This window comes from Camelus dromedarius, chromosome 32, assembly GCF_036321535.1.
Source record: "Camelus dromedarius isolate mCamDro1 chromosome 32, mCamDro1.pat, whole genome shotgun sequence".
In the NCBI taxonomy this organism is placed as follows: domain Eukaryota; kingdom Metazoa; phylum Chordata; class Mammalia; order Artiodactyla; family Camelidae; genus Camelus; species Camelus dromedarius.
This window is the reverse complement of record NC_087467.1, coordinates 23,705,276-23,724,856: the sequence shown is the minus strand read 5'-3', so window position 1 is coordinate 23,724,856 and position 19,581 is coordinate 23,705,276. Positions and strand designations below refer to the sequence as shown.

The 19,581-nt window shown below is 41.5% G+C and overlaps 1 protein-coding gene across 1 annotated transcript; it reads right to left on the bottom strand.

The window, feature by feature from the left end:
* Positions 1–201: 201 nt before the first annotated feature.
* RNMT (RNA guanine-7 methyltransferase) lies at positions 202–19,519 on the bottom strand. Its single transcript, XM_031439261.2, is given in 12 exon segments — positions 202–533; positions 3,015–3,048; positions 4,048–4,122; positions 4,124–4,150; positions 5,142–5,259; positions 8,059–8,223; positions 8,996–9,177; positions 10,117–10,232; positions 12,366–12,491; positions 15,225–15,360; positions 16,744–17,193; positions 19,395–19,519. Coding segments are annotated over 11 exon segments (1,425 nt in total). The 5' UTR covers positions 17,152–17,193; positions 19,395–19,519; the 3' UTR covers positions 202–495.
* Positions 19,520–19,581: the final 62 nt, after the last annotated feature.

Here is a 19,581-nt window from a genome sequence, read left to right as displayed (position 1 = left end):
ATCATCTAAAATTTAGTTTCAAACTTACAATTATAGCAACACATATGGAACACTTACATTCAACTGTACAGAACGCAATTTAATCTTGAAAAACAGTAACTATGGAAATGAGCACACACTCCCTCAGCAGTTCTGCAGCCGCAACCAATTTAACGCTGTGAATAAACACTGAGCAAAGCAGAGCCTGGGGAAAGAACTCAGTGGCTTTCAAGAGTCATTTTATAATTTTTATGAGCTAAGATAGTGGCAGCAAATGGAATTCTTAGAACATCACTTAAAAATAGATTTTTAAAGACAAAGGTCCTGACTCACTCTTATATACACACACAAAGTTTATCTGTCACAGACAGCAAATGTCGGATTTATACACTGTTTCCAGCAGCACCCTGCACACCGAGAACCAAGGCGAACACGGCTGTCAGATCTGTGCAGGTGGACCACCCAAATCTGTGCAAGACGGACACGGCTGCTCTGGTACCACCGTGTGGTGCGTGCTCACTGCTGCTTCTCAAATGCAAAAACCAAGTAAATGCCTAAAAAGAAAATAAATAAAAATTAGAGGTTGGTTTCTCACACCCTCAGGGCAATAATCTCAGTCTTTTTCATAACTTGGTGAAAATTCTCAAGCAGCTTTTTTTCTTTTTTCTTTTCTTTAATGGAGGTACCAGGGATTGAACCAAGGACCTTGTACATGCTAAGCATGTGCTTTACCACCGAGCTCCACCCTCCCCACAAGCACCTTTTGAAGAGGAAAAAAAATCCCATTATTTCTAAGAGTTCTTCAACTTTTTGAGTCATATTTAAGCAAATATAGGATCATATCTATTCACTTAAAAACAAATATCCACTTACTGTAATACTCAGCAACATCACAACCCTGAGAAAACCAATTCAACGGCTCTGAATATCTCTACCAACAGTTTGAGAAAAAAAATTTAGGTATAAAAGCAAAGAGTATGAAAATGAAACCCTTATGACTGAACTCTTTACCTGGAATACCTGCATGCTGTGAATGCAGGAGTATTCTCAAATTTTTCTAACCCCCCACCCCAAAAACGAGTAAGAATTGGAAGGAACCTGTAACGTGCATGTTAAAGTCCATCCGATTACGCAACTGCTGCTGTAGGGCCCGGCAAGGAGAGCGAGTCAAAAGCCGCAGGACAGCTGCTGCTCAGCGACACCACGTCCCCAGCCCCCCAGAGTACTCTCCCTTACGTCAGACTTCGTGCTGAGGTGTGTCCACTCAAAGATGTCTAAATGCACCTCCGGTTCCCCACTGTGGACACACTGAGGTTCTGCTAATAAGATACCAATAGCTTTTGTGGTTACGAAAACACAAGAAAAGATGACAAATCCTCAAAACACCACGAGGATGTTCAAGGCATTTGCTCAGACACTCAGCCAGCAAGTCAAGGCAAGAGACCATACTGTGAGGAACCCTACCTCCTCGGGGTAACATGAACAGGGGACAAATGACAGCAGGCCGCAGGCCAGCCTTGAGCTTTCTGTCCATCCAGCCCAACCTCGGCAGGAGTACCACAGCACTCTCCTCAACCATTACTCTGGTCATGCTTTTCTTGGCTCCTTATCTCCTCAGGTCCGAGTCTTTCAGGAGGAATGAAACGCAGCAGGAGAACAGGCAGGTGGGCAGAAATCGGCAGGGTGACCATCCACACGAAGATTCTTCTCCAAGGTGGGACGCACAGCAGCCCCAGCCTCACGACCGAGTCCTGAGACCCAGGCCAGGCCAGCAGCACTGAGCTCACCCCGCATGCCACGCTGTTCTTTTGCTGCCTCGCCCTGCCAAACCCATCACAGACACCCAAAGTCTACACCTATTGCAGGGAGCCTGGCAATCCTACCCTGCACTTATCCAGGGTCATGTAAAATCACCAAGATGCAGTGTGATTCCAGATCAGCAATGACTACCTTCCTCTCCTTTCTAACTCAAAAACTCTGGAAGTCTCACTCGTTACATACACCTTCTGTGTCAGCACCTCGACTGGGATTTAATCAAATAAATCCTGAACCACTTCCAGAAGCAAATTAGCAACAGTCCTCTTTCCTCTCACATTTAAAGCATCTCCAGAGGAAAGCAAGCTCTGGTAACACGAGCTTGCCGCCCAGACCAGAAGTTAAGACGTGGCTTCTGGACTGTGGCAGCAGCCCATGGAGCCCTCCATGGCCTCAGGTTAGAGAGGGGTGGGGGGAGGGGAGGGCGAGGGGGAAGGGGAGAACAGGAAGGAGAGGAGGAAGGAGGGGAGAGAGGGAGGCGGAAGGGGAGAGGGGGAGGGGAAGAGGAGAGGGGGAAGGGGAGGAGGAAGGAGAGGGGGAGGGGGAGAGAGGCAGGAGGAGGGGGAGAGAGGGGGAGGGGGAAGGAGTGGGGAGGGGGAAGGAGAGGGGGAGGGAGGGGAGGGAAGGGGAGGGAAGGGGAGGGGGGAGGAAAGAGGAGGGGGAAGGAGAGGGGGAGGGGACTCACTTCCCAACATCCATTTCCACTGCACTTCACAGATTGGCCAGGCCTCTGACTTCTCATCCAGAGACAGGCACCTCCCTGTAAAACGTCTCCACACCACGGTCGTTCCCAGTGAAACAGCCTTCTAAACATCCTGCTCACTGCTGCTTCGTTAAATGTTCTAGCAGTTACAATGCCTTTACTGTCAACATCAGAGAGGCCAGAACCAAGTAAAATACATGGAAGTGTTCCATAAGCCAGGATTTCCAACAGAAACATGAGGTAAAGGTACCAGGTGCAGATGACTTCGTACCGACAAGTAGGCAAGGAGAACGTCTAAGTATGCTCAAAGTGCATGTTAAGGAACATCCCTGCGTATGTTTTTCTTGGCTCTAAACAGCTGTGCAGGATGAAGGGGGAATCAGGCACATAGAGGGGTTTTGTGGACACATAATCTCCCCACACAACCTGTGTCAGAAGAAGGCTCAAGTTTTCAGATTTTAACAATCACTCTGAAACCATCTTTGAAAATGTCAGTCTACAATGGTGGTATACTCACTTGTAGCTTCCCATTCTGATCTACTTAAGGTTCCCTAAAATTAAAAAAAGAGAATTTCAGACTGAATCTGGAATTACACACACGCTCACTTCTCCGTGACGGACAGAGGCGTCCATGTAACCCTGACTTCACTGGGAACACGCACAGGGTTTACTCTTACTGTGATCTGAACACATGAAGAGTGCAATGAAATTAACCTTCAGTGTCATCTCACCACTTCCGCCCTCCTGTCATATTCTCTAAACCACTGATTCTCAAAGAGTGAACTTGTGTAAAGAGGGTATCCATGTGTATGTGTAACTGGAAAAGGTAACCATCTTACATTTTTAACTTGGAAAATGAAAAATAAAAAGGCCTATCTTAAAACATCAAGTAACACTGCAAGAGGGAGTAAGATTTTTGTGCTTTTATAAAGGAAATCACAAAATAGAAGTATGTATCACACAAAGGAAATTATATTTAGTAATATGCATACTACTTTGCAAAGGCACTGAGTAATAAGACATAGCGGCAAAATCTACTAAATCACGTAATTCTGAAGTGATCAATGTGAACTACACTCTAAGATGTCAGCAGAAGGCGTGTCACGGGAGTATCTGTAACTTCTATCGATTATATAGTCACAGCCACGGCTAGGACCACTGCGCTAGTGCTGTGTTCGTGGTTAAGTGAAATGTGAACTTCCGCGTAGAAGTCAGTGAAAAGTGAAGCCTTCACGTTCGTGAAGCCTTGATTTTACCCATGGGACAACAGGAGTCGGCAGCGTCTCCACTGAGGAGCAGCAGCGCAAGACAAGCCTCAGACGAGCCGTAGCTCTCCCCACCCTTACTGCCCTCAGACGCAGCACTCCGTTCTCAGCTCACCAGAGTACCTCTTATCCCACATCCTACCGTTCTAAGAAGTCCCTGTAACTTAGGGGAAACAGACTGACGTGTAACGGATCTGTGACTCAGTGAACCCAACGCTGTACACCAGCGAAATACTTTCCTAAGTTTCCATCTTCTGTAAAACATGTTTAAAAGTGAAAACTTACCAAAGGTAACCTTACTTGACTGTTCTTCACGTACTGCTCTGCATGTTCATAGTCACCCACCTTCTCAGAGGCAAGTCTTGGAATTCTCGTTTGCAGGATATGGCTAGGGAAGGAAGCAAGTGAAATTCCCAGCTGAGACATTACAATGAAATTCACGGCTCAGAATTAAACACATCAAATCACTGGACTAAAATAATTAAGACAGTATCTCTAAGTATTACTTCAGGACTACAAACTATACATACATTTGAAATAGGGGGAAAAAGGAGTGAAAGGGATCACCCTCTCTGAACCAAGCGGCTGCTGAGGTCAACGCTGAGCAGACGGAGAACGTGCACCTGGCCTGAGGGCGCCCTTAACCACGCCACAACCACCGTCTCTCTGACTCTGGTCAGAGGCCTTTTCTGTTACAACTCAAAGCTGAACGAAGTCACTACGAAGAGCCAAACATTCATCTGAACATGGCGGTGACCCAACAGCCATGCAAGTTTCAACAGCAACTAGAATAACACAAATGAGTCACTCGTTTCAACATGGGTGGTGGGTACAGCAGCCACGTCGGTCGAATGGGGTGCATCTTAGTACCAGGCACAGGCTTCTGGCCACGACCTTAACCTGCCCAGGCATGTAAACCTCTGACTCTATTTTCAATGTGGGTGGTGGACGCAGCAGTCACACTGTGAGAACCAGTTTATATATTCTTTCAGTTCCTTTCCTTTTACAACCAACCAGCTGGCAAGGAACCACTTTAGACGTCTTCCTGAAGAATTTTTAAGATGATGATCCAGGAATGTCTACTTTACCATCTTCTTCTCCCCTTTCTTTATAAGTATCCTACAGTAAGCTCAGACATCAGAAATTAAGCAATTTGCTCGCAGTGTTGAAAAGTGATTAGGGTTCAGATTCATGGGTAGAGGCCAGAGTGCTGCTGCACATGCTGAGTGCCCAGAGCAGCCCCACCAACAAACTGTCCAGCCCCAAATGCCAACGGTCCTGAGGCTGAGGAACCCCACTGTAAAGCAGTACTTTCTAGAAAGTAGAATAAACCACTTTATTATGACCTGGGATTCTTTACGCCTTTCCTAAATACTCACCTCTAAGGCCTGCATTCGGTTTTAACAACATTCTGTTTTCATTGTTCGTAATTTTTCTTCATAGAATTCCCGAAATGTTTTCTTGTAGACTAGCTTCATGTTGTACTTCTTCGCCATCCTGTCCAAAAAAGATTATTTAATGATAAGGCTTCCGAAGTATTTGTAATTCCTCACACAACAGTTACATCTTTGGGGTTTAACTAAAAACCTGTGTGAGTTCACAACAGGGGCGAAGCAAAACCAGCAAAGAGCAACATCCCAGGGATCAGCCCGCAGGGTCGAGTGTCCTGAGTGGGGAGCTCCACTGATGCGACAGACAGGCCCGGAAGAGGAAGGAAAGGCTGTGAGGTGGGGAGACAGGCGGCAGGAGCACTTGTCTACCAATTCCACTTTACTTAGCTTGATTCCTCACGGTGACAGTGGAAAAAGCTGCTGATTTCCTAAGACATTCTTTCATCTCTCGGATTCCCAGGTAAGAAACACGTTTTTTATCCCACATCTTGGGCTGCTTCTTCACAGCCTGTTTGGCAGGTTTCTTCCACCAACTTCCAAACGTTCGGGTTCTGAAGAGTGTGGCCCAGGGCCCTGCCCGCCGTCACTCCCTGACACCCCCCTCACTGCCCTGCTTCCTCGATCTCCCCCAGGATTGTCTCCGCATTCGGGGCCAAACCGCCAGCCTGTTCTCCACCAACCTCTGCCGTTTCAGTAAACCCACCTAGGATTCACGCCAGAAACTCAGCACTGTCCAGGCAGGCTCTCTGACTCCCATGCCCACCACGCTCATCAGGCTGCCACGTCCGCCCCACTCACTGTGAAGCGCACTCCAACAAGCCCCCGACCCTTCGCTGGCCACCGTCCTGCCGTCACCTTCCCCCAGGCAGCTGCTTTGCTTCGCTGGCCTCCCTGTTGTTGCCTCCCGCAACCAACTTCCTGACCTGCAGCCTACCGTGCTTTCCAAGTGCGCGCATCACCTCCCCCTCTGCTCTTCACTGGTTCTCCAGCCCCAAGGGCACATCCAGCGCCTTCACTCCAGGTATGCTGCCTCATCTGGAGCCACGTGGGCCCTGACTCCTCAAGACCTAGGCACAAGGGCTCTCTTCCAGCGCCTTGAACGAGCCAAGCTCTGTCCCACTTCAGGGCCTCCACATATACCGTGCTTTAGGCGTGGAACATCCCCCCTTCCCGTCTCCAACTGGCCGACCAGTCATCCTTTAGATGCTGACTTCATCATCACTCTTCCCAGGTGGCTTCCTTAAATCCTCAATTACATCAGGTATCCCTATGATAGTTTTCCCCGCCTCCCCTCCAGCGCCATTTGCAGAATTTATTACTATGATCTGTAGACGACACAGGGGAGCCCAAGGATGACTTCAGGCAGCAGGTAGAGGAGGAGAGGAAGAAAGGGAAAAAAATACCCTGAAAAGGTACGCAGGAGGACTTGTGAGGTGACAGATGAAGGGACGGGTGAGAGACACTTGAGGGCCACGCAGATTTGTATGTAAGAGGCAAAAGGCAGGAGTCCTGTAATTTGCATTTGTCTTCCTTGGAAAGACATTAACAAAGATACATCTCTTCTATCCTAGGCAGTTCATTTTCTATCCAAATATCCAAATCCAAAAGTAAGCCATGAAACTGAGTTTTACACCAAAGAAATACAATTACAAAAGAACTGAAACTCAATTTGACAATGTGAATAAATTTGCCATATAAAAACTACTTATATTTTTGTTCAGTTTCTTAATGAAATGGCCAATGGGCAGTTCAAAATCTCTCTGCATTTTCAGATTCTATCCCCTGAATGAATACCTATTTCAGTAATTTTTAAAAATTTAGAATTGAAGTGATGACTTATGACTTTATGCTTATCCTCATTAGGCAATCCAAGCAGAAAAGATTGCTAGAGCTTGCTTAGCATTAAGGAAAAAACCTTTCATTTTACTCTTTATCTCTTGGGGGTATACTCAGATCACCAACTATGACAACCAAAACATTAAGGTAACAAACAAACACATAAAACATACTAAAAATATTTAATTTCTTCTTTCACAAAGTTGAAGTTAAACTTTGAACAAATAATATTTGTCAAAAGTTTGCTAATTTTAAGGAAAATGTGATGTCAATTATCAAATTTTATAGTTTATAAGTTGTGCATAGTATTTTCCATGTTTAGTCCCATGCCATTTAATCTTCTCGTATTATTGCATAAAATTTTTGTCTGCTGTAAACTCCTGAAAACCCTATACCCCATAATTTTGCAGGTTGAAACACAATTCAAATAGTCACCACCAAAAAGGAAGCAAAGATTAAAGCTCTTCTTTTTCCCTCAACTTTATAAAAGACTTTGTTTTTTCAAAAAGCAGGAAATGCAGTTCAGCCAGCTGTGTCAATTACGTTTAGGCTGCCTTTCCCACTGACCCCATCAGGGGGACTTGGGGCCTTACCTAATGAAGCCTGAAACCCCAGCCTGCTCTGTGCCTGCGGTTTGCCAGGAACCCTAGGAATTCAGGTGCGGGAGCTCCTCAATCAGGAATTTATTATGCAGTGAAAATAAAACAACTTTCAACAGCTCTTCCTGTCTAAAGGAAGGCATTCACTTTGGGAAGATTTGTCCAAAGTCACCAGCAGGTAATTGGAAAACATCTTTTGCTATTTGCAGTGTCAGTTATTTTCTGCGCAAGCTGAAGGCAACAGGCTCCCTTTCTCACCTGCAGGATAAAGTAATTCCAGGAAGAAAGGAAACGACCCGAGCAAGGCTCTGAGAGACCGACGGCCCCAAGCCTGCCCGAGGTTAGTCTTTTTATTCAAACAACGCTGAACTTCTACGGAGCACACTTCAAATAAGAAACGAAGAGAAATACTGAATTTCTTTCTCTCTTAGGGCAAACAGAGAATAGTAACAGATTAATGACATTCTTACTCATTTAGCAACGGAAAATAGACCAAGAATTCAGGGACATCCACAACACCTTCCAAGTTGAAGTCGTATTTGCAGCCAAATAAAGGATAATCTCCTTTCTTCTGAAATTTCACCATGTATATTTCATTTCCGAATGATTCTGTTTCTGAAGCTTCAAGGCGCCTTCTATAAAGGTTATCCCCAAACCAAAACAAAAAGATTAAACTTGTTATTAGGTCAAACTTGTTCTGATCAGATTAAACATATTGTAAAAATACATGACACAATTTCATAAAGACACTCGATTGGCTTTTAATTGGATTTTTAGCTACTTTTAAGAAGCAGTACAATAAAACTAAAAAAAAAAAAAATTCTTTTTAATTTAAAAAACAAAATGGTGGATATAGCTCAAGTGGTAGAACACATGCTTAGCATGCATGAGGTCCTGGGTTCAAGCCCTGGTATATGCTCTAAGAATAAATAAATAAATAAACCTACTTACCTCCCCCCAACCAAAAAAAAAAACAAAAAAAAAACCCAAAACCAAAAAACATAAATTAAAAAAAAAAAAGCAGCAGCAGCAGCAGCAATGCACTAAAAGATCATTAACGATCTCACTAATAAAATTAGGCTGGAAGCAGGTTTCACTATCATGACAGCTAGTTAAGTCTCAGCGCCTCGTATATGACTTGGAGTCTGTCTAGCAAGAAAACCTCTGGCTTTTTGACTTGATGTAGCATCAGTCTCTGACTTAGAGAGATGCTTTAAATGTTCATCTGTAAATTTGACTTCTGAACATAAAAATCTGAGTATCTACTGAAATATATCATCAAAGTGCTCAGCCCTTGTGAGAGCAACATGGTATGTTTCATAAACTATTTCTGATAAATATTTGCTACTCTTTAATAAGCTTAATTCTGAGTACTTTATAAGCCACAATATATTTAAAAGTACTCACATCAATTCAAAGCCATTGGGAGTGGTACCAATGAAATAGCCTCCCGGGTTCAGTCTCTCACACGCGTTTCTAAGCATGACATCTGCCTGTTCGTAGGACTCAAACGAGTAATGGCAGACAAACTGACAACTGCAGATGTCAAAGTGCATTCCTGGGTCACAAAATTTATCAGCCAAAAGTTCCTGAAACAAATTAAAATAGGTCAAGATTTTTGAAGTTGGCTGTAACATAAAAACTTCCTAGTAAATTAATTTCTAGAATTAGGGTCCTTAAAATAAAAGTAGACATGTCCTCCCACCAACCTACCCTCTCTCATTGTGTAATCTCAAGGGTCATAAAAAAATCGTTCTTTCTTTCTGGTTCAATAGAATTTGATTCCTATTTTCATAGTAATTTTAAGAACTACAGACTGAAATCATGCTTAAAAATACATTAATTAAATATGACATTTAAAGGAGCCGATCCTTTAATTGGCTTTACTTGAAAATTAAAGTGAAATAATTTTGAACAATAACGAGTTAAAAAAAAAAACAAAACACAAAGCTGGCCTTTGGGCCTCTTTTTAAAAAATGAAAAAGTGTTTCTAATGGTTTCAAACTTTCTGGATGTATACTACCACTTCTCCTTTCCAGTTTCAGGACTGCAAATAAAGTGAACAGGATTAAACGCATCTGCAGTAGTTTAACAAGCTGCCAAGTCAGACGAGAAGGACAGAGCTCGGGGGGCTTTCACCGCACCTGAGCCTCTGCAGCTCTTGAACTTCGTGGCTGTTAGATACTCGGAAACAAGTGGGAGGTGGGAACAAAAGACTCTGACATGTTGGGAAACTACCCAAATAGATTACAAAGTGAACGAATAAAACGTAAGTTCAGATCTATTTCAAAATACCAGAAAATAAATCTCGTCCAAACAGAAAAGCAACAAATGATTTCCGAAATTAAAACTATTGAAAGCTAAAAACCCCAGAAGTACTCAATGGGTCATTTAAGGAAATTTATCATTAATAGAATTTCCAGTTAAAACTGAAAATCCATGTCTGAAGATTTTTAATGTTTTAGAATAAATCATTTACCCAAACTAAAAATATAAAAAATAAATTGACAAATTAAAAAATCCCGTACCTTTGAACAGTCAGCAGTTATAAATTCTGCATTGAAAATATATTCACTGTCACGACAACGGCTTCTCATGTCCTCATACCGCTGCTGACACTGCTTGACAGACACGTCAGCAATGTCTGGAAGAGGGGTAACCAACAGAGGTGAAAGGTAAATGCTAAGACGGCACAAATCTAAACGTTAACTGGTAAACTGGTGCAGAATCTAGCCTTAGAAAAGCAAAATGGCTCTATTTCCTTCCAAACAAAAGAGAACAAAGTCTTTTATGCCAGTGTAAATGCCCAATTATTTTTCACAAGGAATTAAAAGCTTTCTCCGTAAGTACTGACAACAGAGAAGTTGTATCATGATTTCAAAATCCTTATTCAAAGTTAAAAGCAGAAAGTTTAGAATCCAATTTGAATTATAAAAACCCAACCCTATATACTCAGCTTTCCACATTTTCTTAATAAAACGTTATTTCCCCTTTCCCAGCGCTGAGACATGCACCTCTGATCACCCCATCATGGACACAAGACAGGAGGCGCACCAATGGTACTGGTCACACTTGACTTATCTTCTACCACTAGAAACCAGCAGAGAAAAAAAGGGCAATTTCCTTTAAGAATGCCCTTGATAAAGCAGCAACAATTAATTTTATTAAATCTTTGATTTGTAATATTCTGTGTGATGAAATGTAAAACAACAAAACATTTCTGCTATGTGATGAAGTCTGACGGGGCTGGGGTGACTGCGTGGTGAGCTGCACCGGCCACCCTTCACTTGACAGAACTGCAGACACACTGTCTGCACAGACGGGGTGATCTGGCAGACACTTTCTTGAAAATGAAGAAAGCGAGCCTGCCACTTCATGAAAACAACAGACAGTGCATGTTACTAATGATAAGTTTGAGCTTTCAAGTGAAAATTACAATTTTAAAAAACTTCCGTCTACCACCATGAGCTGGATGTCAGCTTAACTAATACCAAAGACTTTTCTGATTGAAGGTGACAGTAAACAAATGTGATTTTGTGATGTCAACATTTAGAGGATCTGAATAACTTTAGAGAACATTATTTTCCAAATATTACAAAATCTTGCAGGACTAAAGATCCATTCAAAGTGCAAGCTGGACCATAGATTTAAATAGGACAGAATATGGAACTTCATCAGTATGGTTTCGGATTCCACACTGTAACTAACCTTTAAGGAACTACCAGTTGCCAGATTCTGATGAAGTATTGAAGATGAGTATCCTCAATTATCTGAAAAGGCTCCTAAAATACTCCATTTCACAACTACTTACCAAATGAAATAAATCATCACAACATCCTGAAAGCAGAAACAGGTGTAAGAATCTGGCTGTCTTCCATTATTCCAGACTCTAAAGGAATCTGCAAAAATACTTTTACAATGCCAGTCTTCTCACTACCTTTTATTTGTGATGAATTTAAAATGTTTTTTAAATTCTCAGTTTTATTTTCTATAATCAGTAGCTATAACCACATACACAAAAGCTTTCTGGGGTCCTCAACCATTGTTAAAAGAGTGTACTGTGGTCATAAAACCAAAACATTTGAGAAGTGCCACCTTAGGCCCTCCTGCTTCACAGGTGTTGCCGTCCCCTTCCCTCAGTCCTCACCCAGGGAAGGGCGAGCCGCGAGCCTGTCCCTCAGGGTGGGGACCTACCAGCAGGTTCAGGCGCCTGATTCATTCTGTTCAGTCCCACCAACCTTTCACCTAACTGCTCTAGCATCTTTTCATGACTGTTGCTCATGTGCTATTTCATCAAGGGTAGAACAATTATTCATTATGATTTTTCAATAAAGAGGAGTTTCTCTTCACAATCACTTGGTTACCTTGGAATACAGTTCATACTGGATTGAAGAAGATACTCATCACCCACATCTGAATTTATAAATTTCAGAATAATGAAAAAGTTTCCTGGTTCCCCCCAAGGGTGAACAATGAAATTTTTTTCCTTTTTTTCATGTGTTTCAATCCACTGTAATCACTGTTTTTGATGAAGAAACTGTGCTGTCTTTGACCAGGAAGAGCCTTTTCAAGTTTGTGCTTTAGATATGACTCCAACCATCTTTGGTTTTAACACCATCGGCGAAAATCTCTTAACTCATTTTAGACAACACCCATCTCGTGTGCAGCCCCCCGATATCCTGTAGTAATTTTTAGCGTGTGTCAGTGAGATCTTTCTTATTTTCTGTTCACCTGACTGACCAAAACTACCCTTTCCCACGCCACTGTCTTCTCTTACCAGTGCAAACCAGCTTGTCAATTCTTCCCTTTTTCCACTTGAGCAAATCGCCACCTTTACCACAACCCAGGTCCAAAACAGTGATATCACGTTTTTTTTTCTGCCGCACCTTTTCTAAAAATTCCCCTAAAAAAGAAAAATAGTCAAAATAAATGATCTCTTCTCCATTTTCACTAAAGCACAAACTGTTACCCCTAATAACCTACTAACTTTGGCCTGACATGTAATATAAACACATACATTTATGCAATTAATTCATAACTTTTGGTGAACATTTCAAACTTTGAGAGTTAATACACTCAATACTCCAGCTCTAAAGATAAAAGCGTCTGTGACTGGGATTTTAGAAGCTAAGACAGGTTTTTGGAGGGTACTTTCAGAATCTGATATTTGATTCAACATTAAACAGCAAACATTTAAAATTCTAATTAACACAAAAACACCCAACACTTGTTCATGATAAGACTAGTTACTCCTAGTTTTGTAGTTCTCTTTTCAAAGCTAAGTGTTGAGCTTATAACACAACTATCAAAAATAATTACGGGACTATAAGAGTGCTTGACTTTCAGAAAAGGTGGCAAGCTTAGCCCCAAAAGAAATACAAGAACTAGTTAAAAAACAAAACCATATATACCTCTTAATTTTACTACCATAAAACCTCTGAAGTAAAAATGGGATCTTCTATCCGAATTTGCTACAGCACATTAACAACCAATGAATAACACCAGTAGGTCCTCATTTTATTATACAAAATACCTCAAGAGCCAAATGGTTCAAACATCAGTTAAAGGCGTATTAATACACTTCAGACAACTGAAACAGCAGTTCTGAAATCTGATAAAATCCTGACCCTGGATCCCCTCTTCCTGTCTTTGTCGCTCTGAATTTAGTGCTTATTTCCTGTGTGTACTATTGTGACTGCTAGAAAGTTCTGTGCAAATACTTCTGCCTTGCAGTCTCCATAGGATCTTAAGTTAATTTCAACAGAAAAAGAGGTGTTCCGTATTTAACTTTCTGCTATGAATCTTAAGAAAATAGCATACAAAATCACATGGAAAGAGTGAAAAACAGTAAGAATTAAAAAATCTCTTTATTTCCACACAAAACTAAACAAGTAAGGGGAAATCTTCATGAAACATTATTAAAAGATATCTTTATCACATTCAAGAATAGTACTCAACTATTACTAAGCTATAAGCACCAACAAAGAAGAGAAAATGAATGACAAAGAATGGGGGTTGAGAAGAGAAAGAAAAAAGCCACTGGGGAAATTTGGCACAGAGCACACTGATTCCACCGGGCCAGAGAGACAGGCGGAGGCAGCAGAGCGCCCACGGAGAGCGCTGCTGGGGTGGCTGTAGGAGGAGAGCATACCAAGCACACGCCGAGAGATAAAGTCAGCGCAGTCTAACGTAGCTATGTAGCTGTTTTTCTGTTTGCAAAAATAATACAACTAACAATGTGAAAAACACGGCTGAACTTAGAAGTATTTATTCAATGAATAAATACATGAATAAATGACACACCAGGAAAAATACCAAATGGTAAGTTCTCTGTATTCCTGAGGACGATGAGGAAAGAAGAAAAACTGAAAAGAAATTAGGAATAGGGTCCAAAGATTACTTAACAGTATAGACTAAAAATGTCATAATAGTAACGCCCCCCCACCAAAAAAAAAGAGAGCTGATACTCACTCATTTACCCAGGCTGATAAGTGGCAGAGTCAAATGATCATTTTTATAATAAAAAAATGAGTATTAAAAACAAAAGTGAGACAGAAAATATTAAAATGTGTTCCAACTAACGAGTTTAGTTTCCACTCCTACCACTTCTCAGAATGGATAATTTATCTTTAAAAATTAGTAAATTATCATCAAAACTAGCAAAAAGTAGCCATAATTAACACTTTATTCTTCTCAGTGTAATTACAAAAGCATTCTCACTTTTCCTGAGGTTGGCTTTTAAAAAAAAAACAAGAACAGAAACCAAAATTTTTTTTTAAAAAAACCTTTTTGTGAAAAACTTCAAAATATACTGGGTTTTAATTTTTTAATTTTATTTTATCATTACTTTTTTAATGGAGGTACTGGGGTTTGAGCCCAGGACCTCATGTATGCTAAGCACGCGCTCTACCACTGAGGTAAACTTGTCCCTCCCCAGAATGTAATGGCTTTTAAAAATTCTTTAATCTCAGGTATGTGGCTATTTAATGTGCTATTTAATATAAAGTAATATATACGTTCTGAATCAAATTTCCTCCACTGACTTTCATTTTAACTTCAAAGGTGAGTTTTCATAGATAAAATGCTGTTCAAAAGTTGAAAGTCTTCATCAGTCCTCAATGTAAACTTTCTTTCTCTCCAGACACCATACAAGAAAAACAAGTTCAATTGACAATCAACACACATGACCTTCACCAACTCATTGAAGGCCTAGAGGTAAAAAATCATGGCAATGGCCACTTTCTTGACCTAATGGAACCTGAGTATTTAACACAACAATGTATCATCGCTCCAAAACTACTAGAATAAAACAGACAACTTAACAGCAAGCACTAGGTAACCTCAAATCTAAATATAAAAGCACCCTGTTCTGAAAGCCTGATTCAGTGATCAATTTAATATCAATTAAACACTCATTAATATCTTACATAGTCAACCAAAAGTAAACATGAAAAGAGTTTCTCTCGAAGGCCTAGTTTTAGTTTTTGCTCCAATTTTATAAAGCCAAGGATTGACGATTAAATGGATAGGAACTAAAGACCTCATAGTTCGGTGTATGATTAACCATTTAGGGAGAAAAAAATGAGACATAAGCTGAAATTAAAAATTCCAAGCTATAAATCAAAAACAATCATACCAATGAGGACACTTTTCATCCAATTATTAAAGTTCCTTAGGTAAAAAATTCGACTCTGGCTTCGTTTCTCCAAACCAACTTCCTGGAGTTCATTGTAGTGCGCAGCCACTGCTGAGCTGTGTCCTTCTTCCAAGTTCTGTTAAGAAGAGAACGGAACAAAATTAAGAAGCTGAACATGGCAGAAACAAGTCTAAAAGAGCATCTGTCCCACATATGGACAAAATACTACTGAAATTGATGTACTTCATTAAGCAATGGCATAACCATAGAAATCTCACCAATTATAATCAGATGTAGGGTCTTCCCCTGTTCCCTATTTTTAAAAGCATCTTTGATTTAAAATTTTCATCTTGATCTTTCATAATTTTGGTGTCAATGTCGTAATAAAATCACTTCTCTTTCAGAGTTCTGATTTATTCAGTTCAATAAATGTCAGCCAGCAGATGACGCTCCCAACAAGAGAATAAAATAGAAATAATTTACTAATTCCATTATTATAAAATTTTTGTGAGCATTAAATGAGATAACATACACAAAGAGATTAGAACTCAACAGGCCATGCTCAATATCAGTGATTTCTGTTATCTGCTATTCACTGTCATTTGAGAGTAGAAATACCTGGACAGGAAGTTTCAATCTGTGCTCCGCATCTAAGACCCTGAGCATTCTGCAAAAATGTCAGTGCAGGTGAAGGGCTTCAGATTCCCCACTTCCTGTTCAACCAAAGGGCTTTATCTAGGTTTAAGTTTCAGATTTTCAGCTGAAAAAAGGTTCTACTGCTAGTAAGCATGTGAAAACTTATGTTTGTAATACAAGCTCCTCTCTATTACAAGGACTCACGTTCCACCAAACACAAACACCTGGCTCAGCTGCCACTTCCTTCCTGAAGGCTGATGGCAGAATTTTACTCATTCACTGAGTAATCCAGATTCCACCTCAGATTCCTTCACAATACAGTATTCCCAGATGAAAATACTTGCTTGCTAACCGTTGCTTTACAATATCCCCACTAAATGCCAGACTTGGCTAAAATTATATGTAACTGCCAATTAAGCAGTTGGAAACAACACAGTTTAAGGAAATACATTAAGAAAATGTAAATCTTGGTATGATTTTGAAATGTATCATTTTAAGTGATAGTCTCAACTACTTCAGACACGAAAAAAGAGATGAACACACAATTTAAAAGGAAAAAAAGGTAAATCATTTGGACCTTGTACTCAAGTTTTTGAAAACAGTAAGAAAAAGCAAACTATCAAAACTACCTTTCAAGTTTCTAATAAAATAAGAATTCCAAAATAACATAAAAATTATCTCATTAGCAGAAGCTTTACCTAAATAAGAACAACTAAATTACAAGAGTTAAAAACCCTACTCTACCTTAAGAGGGTATCTATTAAAAATAAGACATACTTAAGTTATTAAATTATGTTTAAAAAAAACAGTATAATTTCACAACTGGTCCACATTTCAATTTTACATATTCCATTATGAATAAAAGAAAATACATTCAACATACTTTTTGCTTTTCAGGAACATCCTCAAGTTCTGTTTTCCTCCGTTTCTGAATGCCATCTCCAGTAGAAGGCTCATCTTGAGGAAATCCATCAGTTTTCCTTGAAATGCCTTCATCATCACCAGAAACTTTTTCCTCGGGGGTGATTTCAGCACCAACTTTTCTCTTCTTGGATGAAGTGTCTTCCCCACGACTATAACTTTCCTTTACAAGATCATCCTCAAACTCTATTTTTCTCTTTCTTGGGGTGTCTACCTGCCCACACGTGGGAGCCTTTTCGGAAAGCTCAGTCCCAGGAGAGGTCGTGTCTTCCTTAATGCTGAATGAAGACTCTGTTTCTGAATCTATTGTTGTTTTTGCCTCTTCAAGAGAGACCTTTTCACATTCCTCTGCGTTTGCAGAATTTTCCATTTTTGATTACTTAAATAGATGGTAAAACTTCATGAGCTACAACTGGAATGGCAAAAATTGGAATTACTTGTAAACACTGATGCTGAGACCTCAAAAACAGTTTTACCCAAAAACTAGCATTTCAGTGAGCAACTAGGAGTTTAAAAAAAACTCATTAGAGAATATTGAAAACAACACTAATTGATATATACCACATGTGAATTTTTGAAAATGCTAATGTGGAAGTACTAATTATAATCCCCAAACACTTCTACAGTCATATCCACAGAAGTCACTACTGGCATGAAAACGTCAGGCAAATGAAGCTGGTTACGTTTCTACCCTGATCTTACTCCACAGCCTCGGTTCTCAAATCATGTGCTGGGCACTGTAACAAACTCATACATACATGCACAGCAGGATATTTTAAAACTTAAGAGAAACGTGATATCTGACATCCAGAAGGTACACATGCTGCTTAAAGCAGAGCATAGTTTTAACTGAGAAGACTGCACTACATTCCTCTAAATAACATCAGAACTTTATGAAGCTGAGATTTTGGTGGTAGCACAGAAAATCAGCGTAAATGAAGTTGGCCACGTCAAATCTGATCTCAAGGCTTAAGATGTACAGTACTCAGCAGGCATACACGTTCTATTAACACGCACTTGTGGTTAACTGAAAATTTAACACAAATACTTTTTCTTTCAATCTATGTATTGTTTTTAAAAATAAAGTTTTTAGGACACACTTATTAAATTGGCTGGACTTAATAAACTATTTGGACCTTCTTCTTAGTAAGTGAAACTGGTATCTCTTGGCCTAGGGACACTGAAAAAACTCTGACTCACTAAGGGCACCAAGACCAAGAGGAAACTGGGAGCCTACTGCTCTGAAACCCTTACTTTGTAATGGGCGTCAGAGTTAGGCCGGAAGTGAAGAGTAGAAACGGCTGAACAAGAAGTCTCCAGACCCAGCCTGCAACTTAATGACCATCTAGTCTCTTTCAAATGTTCTCAGGCCTATGTGCAAAGTGGGAGGGAGAAAGAAATAAGTGAGCTATTTATGGGACAGGAATTTTTTAAGCCATTCAACAAATTTAGTGAACTCCTACTGCAGAGGCTTATTAGCACTGTGAATTAGTCTTCAGGAAGTTTACAGCTCATACACCACTATTAAAACGTTAGGCTGTATTAGTCAAACCAAATGGAGAAGAAAAAGCAAAAGCCTAAAAACCAGTGATATTCAGCAAATTCAGAACCTGAAGGATATAAAGGGGGAGGGGGGGTAGTCTTCTGAGCAAACTAGGATAGTTTGAGTAAAATAGAGCAAGATAGTTGCTTAATGGAATGGGTAAAACCAAATCACTTTAATCCAGAAGGGCTTCAAGGCATATTAGCTTTCCCTACCCAAGGTTTGGGGTAAAAAAATACTAATATGTGCCCAAACAGGAAGAAAAGAAACACCGGGGGAAAAAATGACCCAGAAACGTAATTTCCTGAGTAACTGCTTAAAATTACCATCTAGTAAAAGTATCCAACAAATTATCATGTATCTGCTCCTCTCTGCCTTTTATTTCCTAATAAGGAAACAGAAATTGGTTTTAATTTCAAATAAGCCCATGTAATTTACCGTCTTTAGCCATAATTAGCTTTCGCTGTAAATGTAACACCTAAAATTAGTTTTGGAAATAATTAAGTTTTACTGATGTTTAGCTGTGAAATTTCCACCAATGAGATGTCCTAAAGACAGTTCGGTCAGAATAAACGACACAGAATTCCAAACGACTCAGATATGGCTAAGAACGTCTGAGGCCGAGAGTCCACGCGAAATAAGAAGCAAGCTCCCGACGCAAGCGGGCTGCCTGCCCCGCGGATCCATCGGGAACGACTCGGGTGAAGAAATAGCCGACAGACGTGCGCGCGCACAAACGACCGCACCGGCACCTCGGCGACCTGCGCGCGGTCACCCTCGAGTCTCCCGGGACCCGCCGCGCCGGGGGCTCGAGCTCACAGGTCAGCTCCACGGCCGGCGGCGGGTCTCCTCGGCCAGAGGGCGCACCGAGCCGCCCAGCCGGCGCCCGGCGCCGGCTCCGGCCGGGCGCTCCGGCTCCGACAGCCTGGCGGGCCCGCAGCCGCTCTCCGGCCTCTCGGAGCAGCAGCGCCCACCGACCCGGCACGGCAAGCAGTCGGAGCGCCCTTCCCCGCCGGCGGCCACAGCCACACACAAAGGGCACGCAGCCGGCGAGGCAACCGCACACTCACCGTCCAGCCGCCGGAGACTCTGTTTGCGGAAGCGGCGCCGCGCCACGCGCGCGCTGTGACGCCACTTCCGTGGGCGAGGGTCACGTGGGCCGGAACCCCGCGTCCCGGCGTGCCGCGCGCGGCGCGCTGAGGGCTTCGGGCTGGCGCGGCGCGGGCGCGTGGTTGGCCGGGCCGGCGCGGCTGGCGG